Source organism: Bombina bombina, chromosome 4 (genome assembly GCF_027579735.1).
Source record: "Bombina bombina isolate aBomBom1 chromosome 4, aBomBom1.pri, whole genome shotgun sequence".
Classification (NCBI taxonomy): Eukaryota; Metazoa; Chordata; class Amphibia; order Anura; family Bombinatoridae; genus Bombina; species Bombina bombina.
The window spans coordinates 81,550,253-81,571,584 of record NC_069502.1 but is presented as its reverse complement, the minus strand read 5'-3'; the positions used below and the strand labels follow the sequence as shown (position 1 = coordinate 81,571,584).

The 21,332-nt window shown below is 38.0% G+C and overlaps 1 protein-coding gene across 1 annotated transcript in view; it reads left to right on the top strand.

The window, feature by feature from the left end:
* ELP3 (elongator acetyltransferase complex subunit 3) overlaps window positions 1-21,332 on the top strand; it is a 625,666-nt gene that overhangs the window by 147,236 nt on the left and 457,098 nt on the right. The window contains exons 6-7 of the mRNA XM_053709529.1: window positions 12,925-12,993; window positions 15,100-15,254. Of these exons, the coding sequence (XP_053565504.1) occupies window positions 12,925-12,993; window positions 15,100-15,254 (224 nt within the window). The remainder of the gene's footprint in view (window positions 1-12,924; window positions 12,994-15,099; window positions 15,255-21,332) is intronic.

The following is a 21,332-nucleotide window of genomic DNA, read 5'->3' as shown; positions in this document are numbered from 1 at the left end:
GTACAAGAGCAACACATCAATACATTTTCTTTAGCAAGTCTACTAACAAAATCACATATTCATCATGAGTCAAATTATGGTTAGGGTATACATCTTTCAAAACACATCGTACTGCAGATGTTAAAGCAGGCAACAAGGGTTCGACATTATAACCAGGGTTTCCTAGTGTATCATATGTCAATTTCTTTGGGGGATGTCTCTTTCTTGCTGGTCTTTTCTCTCTATAGGGACTTCTACTATCATAATGTATAGGGTTTGGAGATTCCCTATCTGGTATAGGACTATTAGGGAAGGATGGCATATCAGGTTCAGAGGTTTGGGCAACAGAGGAGGCATGCTCATCATTATAGGTCTCTCTTTGCAATGGAGATCTCATTTCAGGGTCCGATTTAAATTGATGAGTCTTGGGATTCTATATTCATTATTAATTGACATGCTTGGGCCTTGGTCCTCATGATATGTAACATCATGCTGGAATTGAGGTATAGGCAACAAATGATTCCGATGCCATGTCTTCACAACACCATTTTCATCTGCTAGCTGAAAAACTGGAAGACCTGGCAATTGTCTGACTTTTCTATAGATACTATTCCTCCATCTAGGAGCTAACTTGTGCTTGCCTGGTATCCCTAAATTCCGTAAAAGGACACTGTCTCCTGGTTGCAAATCCTGACGTTTTATTCTCTTGTCATATCGTTGTTTATTAACCTCATTTAATCGAGCAGTAGCTTCTTCAGCCAACTTATAAGCTGTTTGTAAACTCTCCTGCAATCGCCTGACATACTGATAGTGACTCTTATGAGAAACTCCATCTGATGACACCCCTAACTGGAGATCTATAGGTAGTCTCGCTTCTCTCCCAAACATAAGGAAGTATGGTGAATAACCTGTGGAATCATGTCGGGTGCAGTTGTAGGCATGAACTAGTGCTTCTACTTGACGACTCCAAGTTCTCTTTTCAGACTCTGGCAGGGTCCCTAACATATTTAGCAAAGTTCTGTTAAACCTCTCAGGCAAAGCATCTCCTTCTGGATGATAGGGAGAAGTTCTTGTCTTCTTAATTCACAAAACATTCATCATTTCTTTAATGAGACGACTCTCAAAGTCTCTACCTTGATCAGAATGCAGTTTCTTAGGAAGACCATAATGAATGAAAAACCTTTCCCAAAGAACTCTAGCCACTGTACTAGCCTTCTGGTCCTTTGTTGGGAAGGCTTGAGCATAACTGGTATAGTGATCTGTTACAATAAGAACATTTCCAATGCCACGAGAATCTGGCTCAATGCACAAAAAATCCATGCAAACAAGATCCATGGGGCCTTCACTTTTCAGATGACCCATAGAGGCAGCTCGAGTTGGAAGAGTTTTCCTCTGTACACATCTAAAACATTTATGAATGTAGTCTTCTACATACTCTCTCATCTTTGGCCAATAACATCTATCTGCAAGAGGCCAAACGTTTTTTCTATCCCAAGATGTCCGTGCTGATCATGCAAGGATGACAGAACAAGTTTTCTTAGTTTGGCAGGTAACACCAATTGTCTTCGATCTGGATGATTGTGGTATTTAACTACTCGAAACAGAAGTCCATCTTGAATTTGAAACTTATCCCACTCTCTATTTAGTGGACCAGACCATTCCCTAGGAATTCTCTTCAATAAGTGTGGGCTATCAGTTTGAACAGCTTTTCGAAGTAGTCCAATTAAAGGATCTTGTTCCTGTGCATTTATTAATTCTTCAGGAGGTATTCGAGACCATCTGGCTAATTCCACTACAGATGGTTTACAATAATATACAGGCAGAGCTTGTGGATGACATCCCAATGAATCTACTGCTCTCAAATCTGAAAAAACAGAGGTTTCGTCTTTGAAGACACTGGTTTGGCAGAATGCTCTCACACCAAGTGAAGGAATTTCTTCCCATTGAGAATCACCTGTTTGTTCTGGTAGTCCTGGTCGTCATCTAGATAGACAAGACACTCACGTCCATTCATATCTCCCACAGTACGTTCCATTAGCCTTTGGAATGTGGCTGGAGCTCCACAGATCCCTTGTGGCATCCGTGTAAACTGATAGAATCCTAGTGGACAAATAAAAGCTGTCTTCTCTTGGTCTTCTTCAGTCATCCCTACCTGAAAATAGCCGGATCTCAGATCCAGAACACTGAACCAGCGGCTGCCATTAAGACAATGTAAAATCTCTTCAATTCGAGGTAGGTCATATTGGTCAGGTATAGTTCTTCGATTGAGAGTCCGATAGTCAATGCACAAACGTATAGACCCATTCTTCTTTCTAACCACTACAATGGGTGAAGCCCATGGACTGCGAGAAGGAACAATTATTCCAGCTTTTTCCATCTCAGCCAAAACTGCACAAACATCCTCAACATCACGAGGAGGCAATCTCCTAGAGCGTTCCCTAAAAGGGGCAGAATCTGTTAGGCGAATGGTATGAAGCATATGTTTTGAACGTCCTACATCCATTTCTGCGGCAGAAAAAACTCCTGCACGGGCCTTCATAGCCTTCTGCAACCGCTCACATGCCTCCTTAGGCATTGTAGATCCTTCAAAGTTAAATTGTAGTTTTTCTGTTTCTGTTTTTGAGAGAGAGAAACATTTACGAATAGCCAATGATGAGTCTACTACTGGATAAAGATATCCCAAAGTCTGATTAAAATCAATACCAACAGGGTATGGAGCCAAATTTTGGACCTTAACACTTAGCCACTGTGGTGGAGGCCCATCCTTTCTTCTGTGTAAGATTTCAGGTACCAAAATCCAACCCTGCTTGGTTGCTTCTTCATCTGGCGTTTCAAGAATAAAACAGTCCTCTTTGGGTCTGCCGTCAGGGTACACCACCAAACATTTTAACTCTTTCATCCCTCCTGGGGAAATGTAAGTCACTCCGGCAGAACGGTTGTAGCACTGACCAGCATATTGTCTCAAAGATATCTTTTCAACCTCCTGACGTAAAGTTGGGTGTAATGACTTGTCTATGTCTTGCCCCCCAACCTCCATCATGAATTTCCGTAGCAAAGATTGTACATATTTTGTGTTGGTCCCTAGAATTATAGGGGCTTCGGAATCTTTGCAGGTTTCTGGGCAGATTAAAGCCTTCACTTTCATGGGGTATATCATACTAGTATGTAACTGGACTATACTAATGACTACAGTGACAACTCCATCAACAGCACACCTATTTCCACCCACACCTCTTAAATCCATTTGAGAGGGAGGCTTGATTTTAAGATGTTTAAGGTAAGTATCATAAAAACTACGATAGATTATGGTGCACTGAGATCCAGTGTCCAACAGCGCCTGTGTAGAAATGTTACAAACTTTTACTCCAATAAAAGCCCTTGGCCCAGCTACATCATCTTCAGATAAATCAAAGGAAATATCAGTCATTCCCTTCTTCTGAGGGACTGTAAGGCTTCCCAAAAAATCACCAGCATATGAATGTATTTTGCTGGGGCAATTCTTTGAGAAATGGCCTATCTCTCCACAAGTGAAACAACTCCCTTTTGGTCGAGTAGTATTTTGGAGTTTTACAGGTAGTTTTGCTCTCTCCAACTCAGCCTTTACTTGGTCAGGCAGTCCATTCTCCATAAGCTCTTTCAACAAAGAATCTGCATTTCTGGAGTCTTCTAATTTTTTTTTAGTCTCACTTTTACCTATGCAAGCTTCGCCAGACTTACGCACAGTGTGGAAACTCATTTCCTCTTCTTGAGTCCTTATCATAGGCATAAGGGCCTCCAATTCTTTTGGTGCTTAAGAGTGCAATTGGACTCTAAGAAAGATGGCTATTGGGTGGTCTGGTATAATGCCACGAAGGAACTGATCTTGCCTCCGTTTATTCATATCTTGTCGGGTCACTACCCCTTTTCGAAACAATAATACAAGCTGCTCATGTAATCTTAATAGAAAGTCAGACATCTTCTCTGTCTCTCGCTGCTTAAGTAACCGAAACTTATACAAGAGATCTTCTGGATCTTCAAATAGACTATATAAGGTCTTTAAGAAAGAGATTAACTCTACAGCAGTAGCTTCAGGGTGTTCCTCTCTATGGTATTGCAACAATACTTGTGCTGGTGGCCTAACACTTGCTAAGAGGCGGACACGCTTCACTGTCTCTGGGCAACTCCATTCTTGCAGCACCATGTTAGCATGATCACACCATGCCACAATACCCTCCTCTCCTAAGGGTACAGGAAGGTTTCCTGAAAATATCTTTAGTTTCCGGTAACTGTATGTATATGAGCTGTCTGTGATGCTTGTAGCCAACATCTTCAGAACTTCAGATAGACTAGACTCCATATTAGATTAATTTTGAGATCCTCTAACACCCTGAACTTCATTTTCCTTGACTATATGCAGTTCTGATTTTATGGCATAAATGAGGGGTAGTCTGACTGAAGGTAGCCCTAGTAGTTGTAGCTCAGAGGGGTTGGGTACTTCTAAGAAACATTGGTTGGTGTCTATTAATATGCTACCCCAAGTGTCATCTGGTACTCTTTTGAATGCTACTATCTTAGGGTACTCTCTTAGTTGAAGTGCTCTCTGGAGTGACTCACATAGTTTATCTCGACTGGTTCCTACTGGTATCCAAGTCACAGCCACTGCCTGCTCAATTGGTACCTTTTTCTGCATTGCCCACTCTCTCACCTCTTCTAATTTTAAAAGATGCATCTCTTCTGATTTTGCCCCGCCTCTCGATCTCAGCAGTGCCTCCATCTGTAACACCCTTTCCTGACCTTCCCTGAGGTGGGTGATAGTGTAATGCTGTCTACCTGTTTCGTGTATGAGAACTAAGCCTCCGCAGAGTGGGAGTAGGAGGGGGGGTTGAAATCAGGTATATAAGGGATGCCTGTGTGACGCAGTGCCTCCACCTATAGGGGACATCCTAGAATAATAGGGTGTGGGGTCCTATAAGATTTTAGTACAAAAAGAAAACAAGTAATAACCACACAAGAAATCTTCAAATAAATATTGCTTTGTTATAAAGTGTTTAACCAATAACAAACAGTGCAACAAATACAAATAATGATATTAATCACAATATCTTCTTATGACATCAGTATACCTTTTTTTAACTCAGAAGTCCTTCATGAGCTCATGAAATAATAACATAACTGTTGTTGTAAAATACTTTTGAGGTGGGGCTGTACAATGCAGTTTCTTATACTTAATAGAATTTAGTTGAGGTAATTATCCCTTGCTGCTTGTGAACGAAGCTAGAGAGCGCTGCTTGTGATCGATGCAGTGCTCAAGAAAACTTCTCCTCAGAAATACTGAATAACATAAGTCTCTACCTTATTACTGAATTTCAGCAATCCACTTGCCTTATACTGCAAAGTCAGTCACTCTTTTACTATAAACAGCTGCAGAAATCTCACAGTTATGCCCTTATGTAATGTAGCTTTATAAATCCAGTCAGTGTATTTGTGCAAACTGTTCAGGCAGAATAACTTATAGGATATTCTCTGGGTTATCTCTTTAATATACATCACACTCAGTTACTTCCTTATGTAATGCAGCTGTGCAATCCATTTAGTGTATTTATGCAACTGTTTAGGCAGAATAACTTCTAGAATATTCTCTGGGTTATCTCTTTAATATACATCACACTCAGTTACTTCCTTATGTAATGCAGCTGTGCAATCCATTTAGTGTATTTATGCAACTGTTTAGGCAGAATAACTTCTAGAATATTCTCTGGGTTATCTCTTTAATATACAACTCTGCAGCACATCACACTCAGTTACTTCCTTATGTAATTCAGCTGTGCAATCCATTTAGTATATTTATGCAAACTGTTTAAGCAGAATAACTTCTAGAATATTCTCTGGGTTATCTCTTTAATATACAACAACTCTGCAGCACATCAGATATGACTAGTATATCTTTTCTCTTGCATTTAGTTAACATGAAGTTATGGAGATCTTATAACAGCAGATAATGGCTGACACTCACAGTACAAATAAAAGGTTCAAACTTCTGTCTGCAGCAGCCACATGTAGCAATGTCTGAACTGTCTCTGGAATCCATGCATTAGTCTGAATAACTTCTTTCAGCATGGAAACAGCAACTTTCTTTCCCCATCTCCAAGTTTGTGCAAAGCTCCACACTTCTCTTAACACCCAAGAAATCTTCTCAGCACTAACAACTCCTCCCCCTTCCCAGATGGCATTTCTCTTCCGCAATACAACTACTACAGCAGCCATCTTGGGTAAGGGCAAGATCCTTACATAAGGTTATGCCATTGAATACTTTATCAAGTGAATGCATAGGCAGATTATGAGATTTGCATTTGGTGAGAACAATTGGGCTATCACTTACTATTATGGATACCGATATACCTAATCCAATATCATGAATAAGATAATCACTCAACAGTGGTAATGTGAGTGAACATACAATGAGAAATACTCCATTTCAGATATTATTATATATGTATCGGTTCCAAAATATATATTTCTTTCATGTAATTAACAAGAGTCCATGAGCTAGTGACGTATGGGATATACATTCCTACCAGGAGGGGCAAAGTTTCCCAAACCTTAAAATGCCTATAAATACACCCCTCACCACACCCACAAATCAGTTTTACAAACTTTGCCTCCAAGGGAGGTGGTGAAGTAAGTTTGTGCTAGATTCTACGTTGATATGCGCTCCGCAGCAAGTTGGAGCCCGGTTTTCCTCTCAGCGTGCAGTGAATGTCAGAGGGATGTGAGGAGAGTATTGCCTATTGAATGCAGTGATCTCCTTCTACGGGGTCTATTTCATAAGGTTCTCTGTTATCGGTCGTAGAGATTCATCTCTTACCTCCCTTTTCAGATCGACGATATACTCTTATATTTACCAATTCCTCTACTGATTCTCGTTTCAGTACTGGTTTGGCTTTCTACAAACATGTAGATGAGTGTCCTGGGGTAAGTAAGTCTTATTTTCTGTGACACTCTAAGCTATGGTTGGGCACTTTATTTATAAAGTTCTAAATATATGTATTCAAACATTTATTTGCCTTGACTCAGAATGTTCAACTTTCCTTATTTCCAGACAGTCAGTTTCATATTTGGGATTATGCTTTAAATTATCATATTTTGTCTTACCTCAAAAATTTGACTTTTTTCCCTGTGGGCTGTTAGGCTCGCGGGGGCTGAAAATGCTTCATTTTATTGCGTCATTTTTGGCGCGGATTTTTTTGGCGCAAAAATTCATTTCCGTTTCCGGCGTCATACGTGTCGCCGGAAGTTGCGTCATTTTTTGACGTTATTTTGCGCCAAAAATGTCGGCGTTCCGGATGTGGCGTCATTTTTGGCGCCAAAAGCATTTAGGCGCCAAATAATGTGGGCGTCTTATTTGGCGCCAAAAAATATGGGCGTCGCTTTTGTCTCCACATTATTTCAGTCTCATTTTCATTTGCTTCTGGTTGCTAGAAGCTTGATGTTTGGCATTTTTTTCCCATTCCTGAAACTGTCTTATAAGGAATTTGATTTATTTTGCTTTATATGTTGTTTTTCTCTTACATATTGCAAGATGTCTCACGTTGCATCTGAGCCAGAAGATACTACAGGAAAACCACTGCCTGCTGGATCTACCAAAGCTAAGTGTATCTGCTGTAAACTTTTGGTAGCTATTTCTCCAGCTGTTGTTTGTATTAATTGTCATGACAAACTTGTTAAAGCAGATAATATTTCCTTTAGTGATGTACCATTGCCTGTTGCAGTTCCCTCAACATCTAAGGTGCAGAATGTTCCTGATAACATAAGAGATTTTGTTTCTGAATCCATAAAGAAGGCTTTGTCTGTTATTTCTCCTTCTAGTAAACGTAAAAAGTCTTTTAAATCTTCTCTCTCTACAGATGAATTTTTAAATGAACACCATCATTCTGATTCTTTGGACTCTTCTAGTTCAGAGGATTCTGTCTCAGAGATTGATGCTGATAAATCTTCATATTTATTTAAGATGGAATTTATTCGCTCTTTACTTAAAGAAGTACTAATTGCTTTAGAAATAGAGGATTCTAGTCCTCTTGATACTAATTCTATACGTTTGGATAAGGTTTTTAAAGCTCCTGCGGTTATTCCAGAAGTCTTTCCTGTTCCTAATGCTATTTCTGCAGTAATTGCTAAGGAATGGGATAAATTGGGTAATTCATTTACTCCTTCTAAACGTTTTAAGCAATTATATCCTGTTCCGCCTGACAGGTTAGAATTTTGGGACAAAATCCCTAAAGTTGATGGGGCTATTTCTACCCTTGCTAAACGTACTACCATTCCTACGTCAGATGGTACCTCGTTTAAGGATCCTTTAGATAGAAAAATTGAATCTTTTCTAAGAAAAGCTTATCTATGTTCAGGTAATCTTCTTAGACCTGCTATATCATTGGCTGATGTTGCTGCAGCTTCAACTTTTTGGTTGGAAACTCTAGCGCAACAAGTAACAAATCGTGATTCTCATGATATTATTATTCTTCTCCAGCATGCTAATAATTTCATCTGTGATGCCATTTTTGATATTATTAGAGTTGATGTTAGATTTATGTCTCTGGCTATCTTAGCCAGAAGAGCTTTATGGCTTAAGACTTGGAATGCTGATATGGCTTCTAAATCAACTCTACTTTCCATTTCTTTCCAGGGAAACAAATTATTTGGTTCTCAGTTGGATTCTATTATTTCAACTGTTACTGGTGGGAAAGGAACTTTTTTACCACAGGATAAAAAATCTAAAGGTAAAAACAGGGCTAACAATCGTTTTCGTTCCTTTCGTTTCAACAAAGAACAAAAGCCTGATCCTTCGTCCTCAGGAGCAGTTTCAGTTTGGAAACCATCTCCAGTCTGGAATAAATCCAAGCCTGCTAGAAAGGCAAAGCCTGCTTCTAAGTTCACATGAAGGTACGGCCCTCATTCCAGTTCAGCTGGTAGGGGGCAGGTTACGTTTTTTCAAAGAAATTTGGATCAAATCTGTTCACAATCTTTGGATTCAGAACATTGTTTCAGAAGGGTACAGAATTGGTTTCAAGATGAGACCTCCTGCAAAGAGATTTTTTCTTTCCCATGTCCCAGTAAATCCAGTGAAAGCTCAAGCATTTCTGAATTGTGTTTCAGATCTAGAGTTGGCTGGAGTAATTATGCCAGTTCCAGTTCCGGAACAGGGGATGGGGTTTTATTCAAATCTCTTCATTGTACCAAAGAAGGAGAATTCCTTCAGACCAGTTCTGGATCTAAAATTATTGAATCGTTATGTAAGGATACCAACGTTCAAGATGGTAACTGTAAGGACTATATTGCCTTTTGTTCAGCAAGGGAATTATATGTCCACAATAGATTTACAGGATGCATATCTGCATATTCCGATTCATCCAGATCATTATCAGTTCCTGAGATTCTCTTTTCTAGACAAGCATTACCAATTTGTGGCTCTACCGTTTGGCCTTGCTACAGCTCCAAGAATTTTCACAAAGATTCTCGGTGCCCTTCTGTCTGTAATCAGAGAACAGGGTATTGTGGTATTTCCTTATTTGGACGATATCTTGGTACTTGCTCCGTCTTTACATTTAGCAGAGTCTCATACGAATCGACTTGTGTTGTTTCTTCAAGATCATGGTTGGAGGATCAATTTACCAAAAAGTTCTTTGATTCCTCAAACAAGGGTAACCTTTCTGGGTTTCCAGATAGATTCAGTGTCCATGACTCTGTCTTTAACAGACAAGAGACGTCTAAAATTGATTACAGCTTGTCGAAACCTTCAGTCACAATCATTCCCTTCGGTAGCCTTATGCATGGAAATTCTAGGTCTTATGACTGCTGCATCGGACGCGATCCCCTTTGCTCGTTTTCACATGCGACCTCTTCAGCTCTGTATGCTGAACCAATGGTGCAGGGATTACACGAAGATATCTCAATTAATATCTTTAAAACCGATTGTTCGACACTCTCTAACGTGGTGGACAAATCACCATCGTTTAATTCAGGGGGCTTCTTTTGTTCTTCCGACCTGGACTGTAATTTCAACAGATGCAAGTCTCACAGGTTGGGGAGCTGTGTGGGGATCTCTGACGGCACAAGGAGTTTGGGAATCTCAGGAGGTGAGATTACCAATCAATATTTTGGAACTCCGTGCAATTTTCAGAGCTCTTCAGTTTTGGCCTCTTCTGAAGAGAGAATCGTTCATTTGTTTTCAGACAGACAATGTCACAACTGTGGCATACATCAATCATCAAGGAGGGACTCACAGTCCTCTGGCTATGAAAGAAGTATCTCGAATTTTGGTTTGGGCGGAATCCAGCTCCTGTCTAATCTCTGCGGTTCATATCCCAGGTGTAGACAATTGGGAAGCGGATTATCTCAGTCGCCAAACGTTGCATCCGGGCGAATGGTCTCTTCACCCAGAGGTATTTCTTCAGATTGTTCAATTGTGGGGGCTCCCAGAGATAGATCTGATGGCCTCTCATCTAAACAAGATACTTCCCAGGTATCTGTCCAGATCCCGGGATCCTCAGGCGGAGGCAGTGGATGCATTATCACTTCCTTGGAAGTATCATCCTGCCTATATCTTTCCGCCTCTAGTTCTTCTTCCAAGAGTAATCTCCAAGATTCTGAGGGAATGCTCGTTTGTTCTGCTAATAGCTCCGGCATGGCCTCACAGGTTTTGGTATGCGGATCTTGTCCGGATGGCATCTTGCCAGCCATGGACTCTTCCGTTAAGACCAGACCTTCTGTCACAAGGTCCTTTTTTCCATCCGGATCTGAAATCCTTAAATTTAAAGGTATGGAGATTGAACGCTTGATTCTTGGTCATAGAGGTTTCTCTGACTCCGTGATTAATACTATGTTACAGGCTCGTAAATCTGTATCTCGAGAGATATATTATAGAGTCTGGAAGACTTATATTTCATGGTGTCTTTCTCATCATTTTTCTTGGCATTCTTTTAGAATACCGAGAATTTTACAATTTCTTCAGGATGGTTTGGATAAGGGTTTGTCCGCAAGTTCTTTGAAAGGACAAATCTCTGCTCTTTCTGTTCTTTTTCACAGAAAGATTGCTATTCTTCCTGATATTCATTGTTTTGTACAAGCTTTGGTACGTATAAAACCTGTCATTAAGTCAATTTCTCCTCCTTGGAGTTTGAATTTGGTTCTGGGAGCTCTTCAAGCTCCTCCGTTTGAACCTATGCATTCATTGGACATTAAATTACTTTCTTGGAAAGTTTTGTTCCTTTTGGCCATCTCTTCTGCTAGAAGAGTTTCTGAATTATCTGCTCTTTCGTGTGAGTCTCCTTTTCTGATTTTTCATCAGGATAAGGCGGTGTTGCGAACTTCTTTTGAATTTTTACCTAAAGTTGTGAATTCCAACAACATTAGTAGAGAAATTGTGGTTCCTTCATTATGTCCTAATCCTAAGAATTCTAAGGAGAAATCATTGCATTCTTTGGATGTTGTTAGAGCTTTGAAATATTATGTTGAAGCTACGAAATCTTTCCGTAAGACTTCTAGTCTATTTGTTATCTTTTCCGGTTCTAGGAAAGGCCAGAAAGCTTCTGCCATTTCTTTGGCATCTTGGTTGAAATCTTTAATTCATCTTGCCTATGTTGAGTCGGGTAAAACTCCGCCTCAAAGAATTACAGCTCATTCTACTAGGTCAGTATCTACTTCCTGGGCGTTTAGGAATGAAGCTTCGGTTGACCAGATCTGCAAAGCAGCAACTTGGTCTTCTTTGCATACTTTTACTAAATTCTACCATTTTGATGTATTTTCTTCTTCTGAAGCAGTTTTTGGTAGAAAAGTTCTTCAGGCAGCGGTTTCAGTTTGAATCTTCTGCTTATGTTTTTTGTTAAACTTTATTTTGGGTGTGGATTATTTTCAGCAGGAATTGGCTGTCTTTATTTTATCCCTCCCTCTCTAGTGACTCTTGTGTGGAAAGATCCACATCTTGGGTAGTCATTATCCCATACGTCACTAGCTCATGGACTCTTGTTAATTACATGAAAGAAAACATAATTTATGTAAGAACTTACCTGATAAATTCATTTCTTTCATATTAACAAGAGTCCATGAGGCCCACCCTTTTTTGTGGTGGTTATGATTTTTTTGTATAAAGCACAATTATTCCAATTCCTTATTTTATATGCTTCGCACTTTTTCTTATCACCCCACTTCTTGGCTATTCGTTAAACTGATTTGTGGGTGTGGTGAGGGGTGTATTTATAGGCATTTTAAGGTTTGGGAAACTTTGCCCCTCCTGGTAGGAATGTATATCCCATACGTCACTAGCTCATGGACTCTTGTTAATATGAAAGAAATGAATTTATCAGGTAAGTTCTTACATAAATTATGTTATTTTTTTATCTCAATCAAACTGCAGTTCTCATTCACAGACTTGCAATAGCAAATAGCCAAGCTAAGTAAGATACATATCTTGTGCTTGTAAATAGTGGCTGTGATATAACATAGATTGTGATATTTAAGTATCTTAAAATGTACAGTAATACCAAGGCTAGAAATAGCCTACCCACAATTGTTTGTATATTCAATCACAATGATATCTATTATAGCTAAGTGGTTTGGTACGTCTTAAATATAGGGAATATTACTAGTGCTGTAAAGATAGCCAACAATTTCTAATAGCTATCAGTGCCGACAAATCCCACTGCTAAATTGTATCACAACACACACACACACTCCCTTCTGTAGCGGGGACTTGTATTACTTTTATGCTAACTGCAGATGCATTCAAATTGAATATTAGATTAAAGTACTGAGCAAGCGATTTTAAAAGAGAGGAGGTACTATGAATATGACCCTCTATGTGGTCTTCTAATATCGTTTTAAGTATGTGTGATTTATGTTTCTTTAAATAATAAATATTGATACCATGATTTTTACCATTGATACATTTTATTTCCTAATCTTATTTCTTGTCAGCCAACATCTATGAGAGCTATACGCGCCCGGTATGATCCATTCATGCAAACCCGACATCGCGTTGAACAGGTACTGACCTGCTTGACAAAGGGACCTCAGTGTCCTGAAACATACAATTATTTTGTCAATTAGCCGTGAAATGTATTATTTTCAAAAGGATTTATGCTTTTTTTTTTCCTTAAAGGGATGTGAAACCCAAATTTTTTCTTTTGTGATAAAGATAGAACATGCCATTTTAAGCAACTTTCTAATTTACTCCTATTAATTTTTCTTTGTTCTCTTGGTATCTTTATTTGAAAAAGCAGGAATCTAAGCTTAGGAGACGGACCATTATTGGTTCAGTACCCTGGGTAGTTATTGCTTGTTGGTGGCTACATTTACCCACCAATCAGCAAGTACTACACAGGTGCTGAACCAAAAATGGGTCCGGCTCCTAAACTTACATTACTGCTTTCCAAATGAAGATACCAAGAGAATGAAAAAATGTATAATATGAGTAAATTAGAAAGTTGCTTAAAATTGCATGCTCTATCTGAATCATGAAAGATTCATTATCCCTTTAAATGATTATTGTTTTATTTTTATTTTTTTATACTTTTTTTACTTTATTTTTGCATGATAAGAGATGTTACCATTTTTAATCTCCTTGCATGCCATATTCTTATGTGAGTATGTTCTATTTTTTAATGTTAACAAACCTAGAACCAGAATAGAACAGATAAGAGCCCATTTGTTTTGTGTAAATATGGTTAAGGATTCTTTTCTATAAAACTGGCATCTAAATAAAATAGAATCGGTTCTTTTAAAGGGACAGTCAACACTAAAATTGTTATTGTTTAACAAGATAGATAATGCCTTTAGTAGCCATTCCCCAGCTTTGCACAACCAACCGTTATATATTAATATACTTTATAACAGTTAGACCTCTAAATTTCTGCCTGTTTCTGAGCCACTACAGGCAGCCTCTGATCACGTTTTTTTATTAGCTTTTCACAACAAGAGACTGCTAGTTCATGTGAGCCATATAGATAAAATTGTGCTCACGCCCGTGGGTTCTGCTTATATACAAAGTAACTACAGAGGTAAAAAGTATATTAATATAGCAGTGTTGGTTGTGTAAAACTGGGGAATGGGTATTAAAGGAATTATTTATCTTTTTAAACAATAACATTTTTGAGTTGACTGTCCCTTTAATTACATGCTAACACGTGCTACATTATTCCCTTCATAAATTGATGATGAGGATGTATCCTTCTGGAGAATTCTAGTAGATTTAGGCAGCTCGTTTTCTTTTAAATAGAAATAAAAGCGCAAAAAGAAGATTTTGTAATGTGTTAGAGCATTGTATTATTCTGCTCTTGCTTGTATATTACTATGTGTTTATCCACAGCATAGTTTAAGGGACATGAAGCCCAACATTTTTCTTGCATTATTCAGATAGAGAATAGTTTCCAATTTACTTCTATTATCAAATATGCTTTGTTCTCATGTTATTCTTTGTTGAAGGGATACCTAGATAGGTAGCGTGCACATGTCTGAAGCCCTACATTACAGGAAATAGTGCTGTCATCTAGTGCTCTTGCTAATGTGTATCATTGTTGCAAAACTGCTGCCATATAGAGCTGCCGACACGTGCACACTCCTCAGCTTACATCCCTGCTTTTCAACAAAGGATAACAAGAAAATGAAGAAATTTGATAATATAAGTGAATTGGAAAGTTGTTTAAAATGATATGCTCTATCTAATTCCTAAAATAAAAAAATTGAGTTTTATGTCCCTTTAAAGTCAACTGGAGCTTGCTGAACACAACTGGTGAACCAATGACAAGAAGCATATTGTGTAGCCACCAATCAAAAGCTAGTTTCTAGTAGTGCTTGCTACTCCTGAGCCTACATAGGTATGTTTCTCATCAAAAGGGTACCAGAGAACAAAGCACATTTGATAACAGAAATCAACTGAGAAATCTCTTAAAATCGCATTTTTTGTTTCAACCAAGGAATTTTAATTTTGAGTTTCATGTCCCTTTTAAATAAAATAATATAATAATACCCCCTTTATTTACATAGAACTAAGCAGCCTTGGTTTTTGTAAATGTAATTTGTGTAGCCTGAACATCAAATACTGCTGCTGTTTATCTGTAATTATGGGAGATTTTCGAATGTTTTTTTTAACAGCTTAAGCAGCTGGGTCACAGTGTGGATAAAGTGGAATTCATTGTTATGGGAGGAACGTTTATGGCGTTGTTAGAAGAGTACAGAGACTACTTCATCCGAAACCTTCATGATGCTTTATCTGGGCACACCTCCAATAGTGTCGCTGAGGCAGTGAGGTAGGAACAGCGAACTTGCATCATGTATTGTGTCTGCTTACGCAAATAAAAATATGTTAATAGTGACAATGGCTCTGTATGTACATACATACATACATACCTGCCTAGTGCCTACATACATATATACCTAACTACATTCATACCTACCTACATATATACATACATACATACATACCTGCCTAGTGCCTACATACATATATACCTAACTACATACATATATACCTAACTACATACATACATACCTGCCTAGTGCCTACATACATATATACCTAACTACATACATATATACCTAACTACATTCATACCTACCTACATATATACATACATACCTGCCTACATATATACATACATACATACCTGCCTAGTGCCTACATACATATATACCTAACTGCATACATATATACCTAACTACATTCATACCTACATACATACCTGCCTACATATATACATACATACATACCTGCCTAGTGCCTACATACATATATACCTAACTGCATACATATATACCTAACTACATTCATACCTACCTACATATATACATACATACCTGCCTACATATATACATACATACCTGCCTAGTGCCTACATACATATATACCTAACTACATACATACATACCTGCCTAGTGCCTACATACATATATACATACATACATACCTGCCTAGTGCCTACATACATATATACCTAACTACATACATACATACCTGCCTAGTGCCTACATACATATATACATACATACATACCTGCCTAGTGCCTACATACATATATACCTAACTACATACATACCTACCTACATATATACATACATACATACCTGCCTAGTGCCTACATACATATATACCTAACTACATACATATATACCTAACTACATACATATATACATACCTGCCTAGTGCCTACATACATATATACCTAACTACATACATATATACCTAACTACATTCATACCTACCTACATATATACATACATACATACCTGCCTAGTGCCTACATACATATATACCTAACTACATACATACATACATACCTGCCTAGTGCCTACATACATATATACCTAACTACATACATATATACCTAACTACATTCATACCTACCTACATATATACATATATACATACATACATACCTGCCTAGTGCCTACATACATATATACCTAACTACATTCATACCTGCCTACATATATACCTGCCTACATATATACCTGCCTACATATATACCTGCCTACATATATACCTGCCTACATATATACCTGCCTACATATATACCTGCCTACATATATACCTGCCTACATATATACCTGCCTACATACATACATACCTGCCTACATACATACATACCTGCCTACATACATACATACCTGCCTACATACATACATACCTGCCTACATACATACATACCTGCCTACATACATACATACCTGCCTACATACATACCTGCCTACATACATACCTGCCTACATACATACCTGCCTACATACATACATACCTGCCTACATACATACATACCTGCCTACATACATACATACCTGCCTACATACATACATACCTGCCTACATATATACATACATACCTGCCTACATATATACATACATACCTGCCTACATATATACATACCTGCCTACATATATACATACATACCTGCCTAGTGCCTACATACATATATACCCAACTACATACATATATACCTAACTACATACATACATACATACCTGCCTAGTGCCTACATACATATATACCTAACTACATATATACATACCTGCCTACATATATACATACATACCTGCCTACATATATACATACATACCTGCCTAGTGCCTACATACATATATACCTAACTACATATATACATACCTGCCTACATATATACATACATACCTGCCTACATACATACATACATACCTGCCTAGTGCCTACATACATATATACCTAACTACATACATATATACCTAACTACATTCATACCTACCTACATATATACATACATACCTGCCTACATATATACATACATACCTGCCTACATATATACATACCTACATACATACCTACCTAACTACATACATACATACCTGCCTTGTGCCAACATACATATATACCTAACTACTTTCATACCTACCTACATATATACATACCTGCCTACATATATACAAATATACATACCTGCCTACATACATACCTAACTACATATATAAATACATGCCTACCTAACTACATACATACATACCTACTGACATGTATACATGCCTAGATACATATATACATACCTGATTACATATATACATACCTACACACGTTACAATCTAGTCTGTGGTTTTCAGTCCCATTTTTTTCATGACTGTTTTTACTTTAAAGAGCAGTTTGCCCAAAATGTTCTACCCTTTAATTGGTTCCCAATTATCCATTTTACCTGCTGGAGTGTATTAAATTGATTACAATGAGCTCTTTTGCCTTTATTTCAGCATTTTAAAGAGATGATTTTGCCTGTGGTATCCCTACCTATACTGAAAGTTTTTATGCATAAGTACAGGCTATTGACAGATATGTAAACATAGCCAGCAGAATACATTACATTCCACACGGGGAGTGGGAGAGAGAAAATTTTAAAATGTTAATTTTTAATTGTTCTTTCTAAGTATTGTATAGAGACAGAGATAAGAAAGGGAAGAATTTGAGTGATAAATATGTCTGAAACATTAACTCATCAAAATAGGCTAAGCTTGTAGAAAGATCAAAGAGCAAATCAAGCTATTTCATTTACAAAAAGAAACATAGCAGAGCAGTTTATCATACATTTTATACTCTGCAGCTGGTATAACAAGCCATTTGGAACACATTAAGGGGAAACCAATTTACAGTACAAATTGTAAACTACATGATTATGAACCTTAAAGGGACAGTAAACCTTAAAAATAATGTTATATAATTCTGCACATAGTGCAGAATTATATAACATTATTTAGGTGCTATAGCCATAAAAGCATTTTTTACCGTTTAATTTGCTAAAATACGGCGCTTTTACAGACCCGCTCTCTGCTGAGCGGGTCTGTTATTTTTAGTCAGCGCATCGGGCCAGCTGTATAGTCACAGCCCGGCCCGACCGCACTTAGTGCTATGGCGCGGTCGGGCCGGGCTGTGACTACAGCTGGCCCGATGCGCTGACTAAAAATAACAGACCCGCTCAGCAGAGAGCGGGTCTGTAAAAGCGCCGTATTTTAGCAAATTAAACGGTAAAAAATGCTTTTATGGCTATAGCACCTAAATAATGTTATATAATTCTGCACTATGTGCAGAATTATATAACATTATTTTTAAGGTTTACTGTCCCTTTAATATATTAGAATAATTTTGCAATGAAAACTGCAGCTTTGTTTTGTCAAATGAGTATATTGTTTTATGTTTATTCTTTTAACTGATTCCCTTGTCCCTCAGAACATAAGAACCCCTGCAACCAATCACAAACTAATATTCAGATGTAGCACAAACTCTGTTTGCACATGTGCAGACTGGGGTAGCATGCCCTCTTGTAGTCCCTTAAGGAGATTTAGCACTGATTCAACTTAGTTACTATTGCAAAGAATGATTTTCCTATCATGATTGTTGATGCAAAACTGATAATACACATTTTAAATGCACGTGACACCACAGAAGTATTATCCCTTGGAGAAAGTGAAACAAGCACGCATTTTAGATGCATTTTACAGCAAAAGGTTGCAAAATAAATAATAAATGTATATTGCAATAATTAAACATTTGATGTGTTGTTGAAATGTCAATTTTAATGGCCCTTTAAAGTATGGCCTTCCAGCCAACTTTATTTTTAGATGAAAGCTATTATGGTTCCTTTTTTTTTTTAATGATCATGTATAGACAGGACTTCATTTCTCACAGCCTTTGTCCTGGAACTTAGGAGCTGATAGTGGCAGTTCCAGTTCTTAGAATAAGTTCAAGGATTGTAAGCCTTTTTGTTCTTGCCCCTAAGAAAGAAGGAAGTTTTTTTTTTTTTTTAATCTCAAAACTTTATCAGGTTTCTTAGAGGTCCTACTTTTAAAATGGACTATGTTTTGGTTCTTTTTACCCGAGTTAACAGGGTTACGTTATGTTCCCATTACATTTGAAGGATGCCTTCCTACAGATTCCTATATTCAAAGGCCATCACTAGTTCTTAAATGTGTCCTTTTAGACAAACGCATTCTGTTTGTGGCTCTCCTTTGGAACTTACTATAGTTCCCAGACTTTTTTCATTTGTTCTGGGAACTCCTTTGTTTGTTATAAGATTTCTGGGGTTTTCATTGGTTCCATTTATGGAAACTGTTTTGGTTGAGATTCCATGTTTTCCCTTTCTAGCTGTATTTTTAATAACCATTTCCTGTTGTTCTTCCCAGGCATGGTAACAGTCCTTTAATCAGGCAAAGGGAGACGGTTACTTTTTACCAGGTTTACATTTTTTTTTTTTTTTTTTTTTTAAATAAATTTTATTGAAGTCATGAGCCAATATTACAAACAAGGTTCATCCACAGTCCAGAACAATACAGAAAAAAAAGAGAAACCCCCCCCCCAGTAAATTATACATTAACAGAACTAGAATATTGTGAACAACAACATAGCTTTGTTAATCAACGAGAAAAGATTAAGCTGGGTAAGCACTAGGGCCATCCTCATAGTATACAGGGCTTACCTAGAATCGTAACTGTCCACAATGTGATATTGAGGTCTACCAAAAAGGGTAAACATGAATGAGTTAGACCATCAAACAAGTTCTGCCACTGCATGGTAAACTGGACTGGGGAAAGGTAGGTGGGACTTCTTTTTTTTTATAATATGTTGTGAAACAGATGAAGTGAAAATGAAGATGCTCCTCCCTGTGCCAGAGGGGCCACTTTTGGACCAAAATGAGCTGGTGAAAGTAGGATGTGGGGAGGGAGCTTATAAGTTGGTTACTCTTGGGTTAAGGGGTGAAGAGGGGGAAAAGAATGCAGCGGGCAAGAGCCGTTCTTATTAGAAAAGAGGGGGATGGGAGGGTGGGAGCTATCTGGGGTGACCATACTAGTGTTAAGGGTGACAAGTTGGGGGGATTCAGGTATGATAAGGAAGGATAGTTCTTTATGGGGGTGTACATTACAAAGACATAGACAATTTCCTATATCAAAATAGATTGAGAGCAGGGACTGACTTATATATGGGGTCAAATACACAATAGTGGGAGGTCACTATCTACTTACAGAGGCAACCTAAGTTCTAAAAGGGTCATACCTGGTTTCCAGACTAAGTATGATGAGCTATGTTGATTGCCTATATGAATGTCCATAGTGGTGTCCCCGTTTATCATAATACCGTGGAAGCCGAATAAAGGATGGTGGTGTATTTTGAGGGGAAGAGGCCATATTAGCGAATTGTATTCTGCAGACTGTTTAAAACTTGAGCATGGGACAAATAAGCAGGGGCTTTTATGGAAGCCTTCAAGGGACCCAGTGGAGTTGACAGTCATTATGCTATATGGGTTGGAGAGAGATAGTTAAATGTGTATAGATTTTTTTTTTTCCCCATGGTTTCTTAAATGTGGCCTTCTAGCACCCCTCATGGTAATGAAAAAAGGTACCTCGGAAATAAATATGAAGGCAAGGTATGCCCAACCCTACTGTATATTATCCTCTGGTCGTCTTAAAAACTTTAGATAGGGAGGGACCCCAGACAGGTAGGAGTCTTAGGTAAATATTTCTAGAGGAGGGGATGGTGGTTACGTAAAAAAAAATGTGTGGTTAATATTGAGCTAAGAGTATATACATATAGGGATTGCTTATAGGAAAACAAGAGGTGGCTAAGAACAATAATACAATAAAAACAAAGAAAAAAAGAAGCCACTTGCGGCATAAATGCAGATAGCCATGATGATGTAACCCCCCTTGAGCAGTATATAAATAATAGCAACTGAAACAGAACAGAGCTTGATATGTGGCTGCGTATGATAGGGAGGGTGAAGGAAGTGTCAGCTGCATTTAATATAGCTAAGCAATCTATGTTGCGGGTACAATGAGGAAGGGGATTTTGAACTAGGAGGACAACATTAGTTTAATAGTTATCTGAG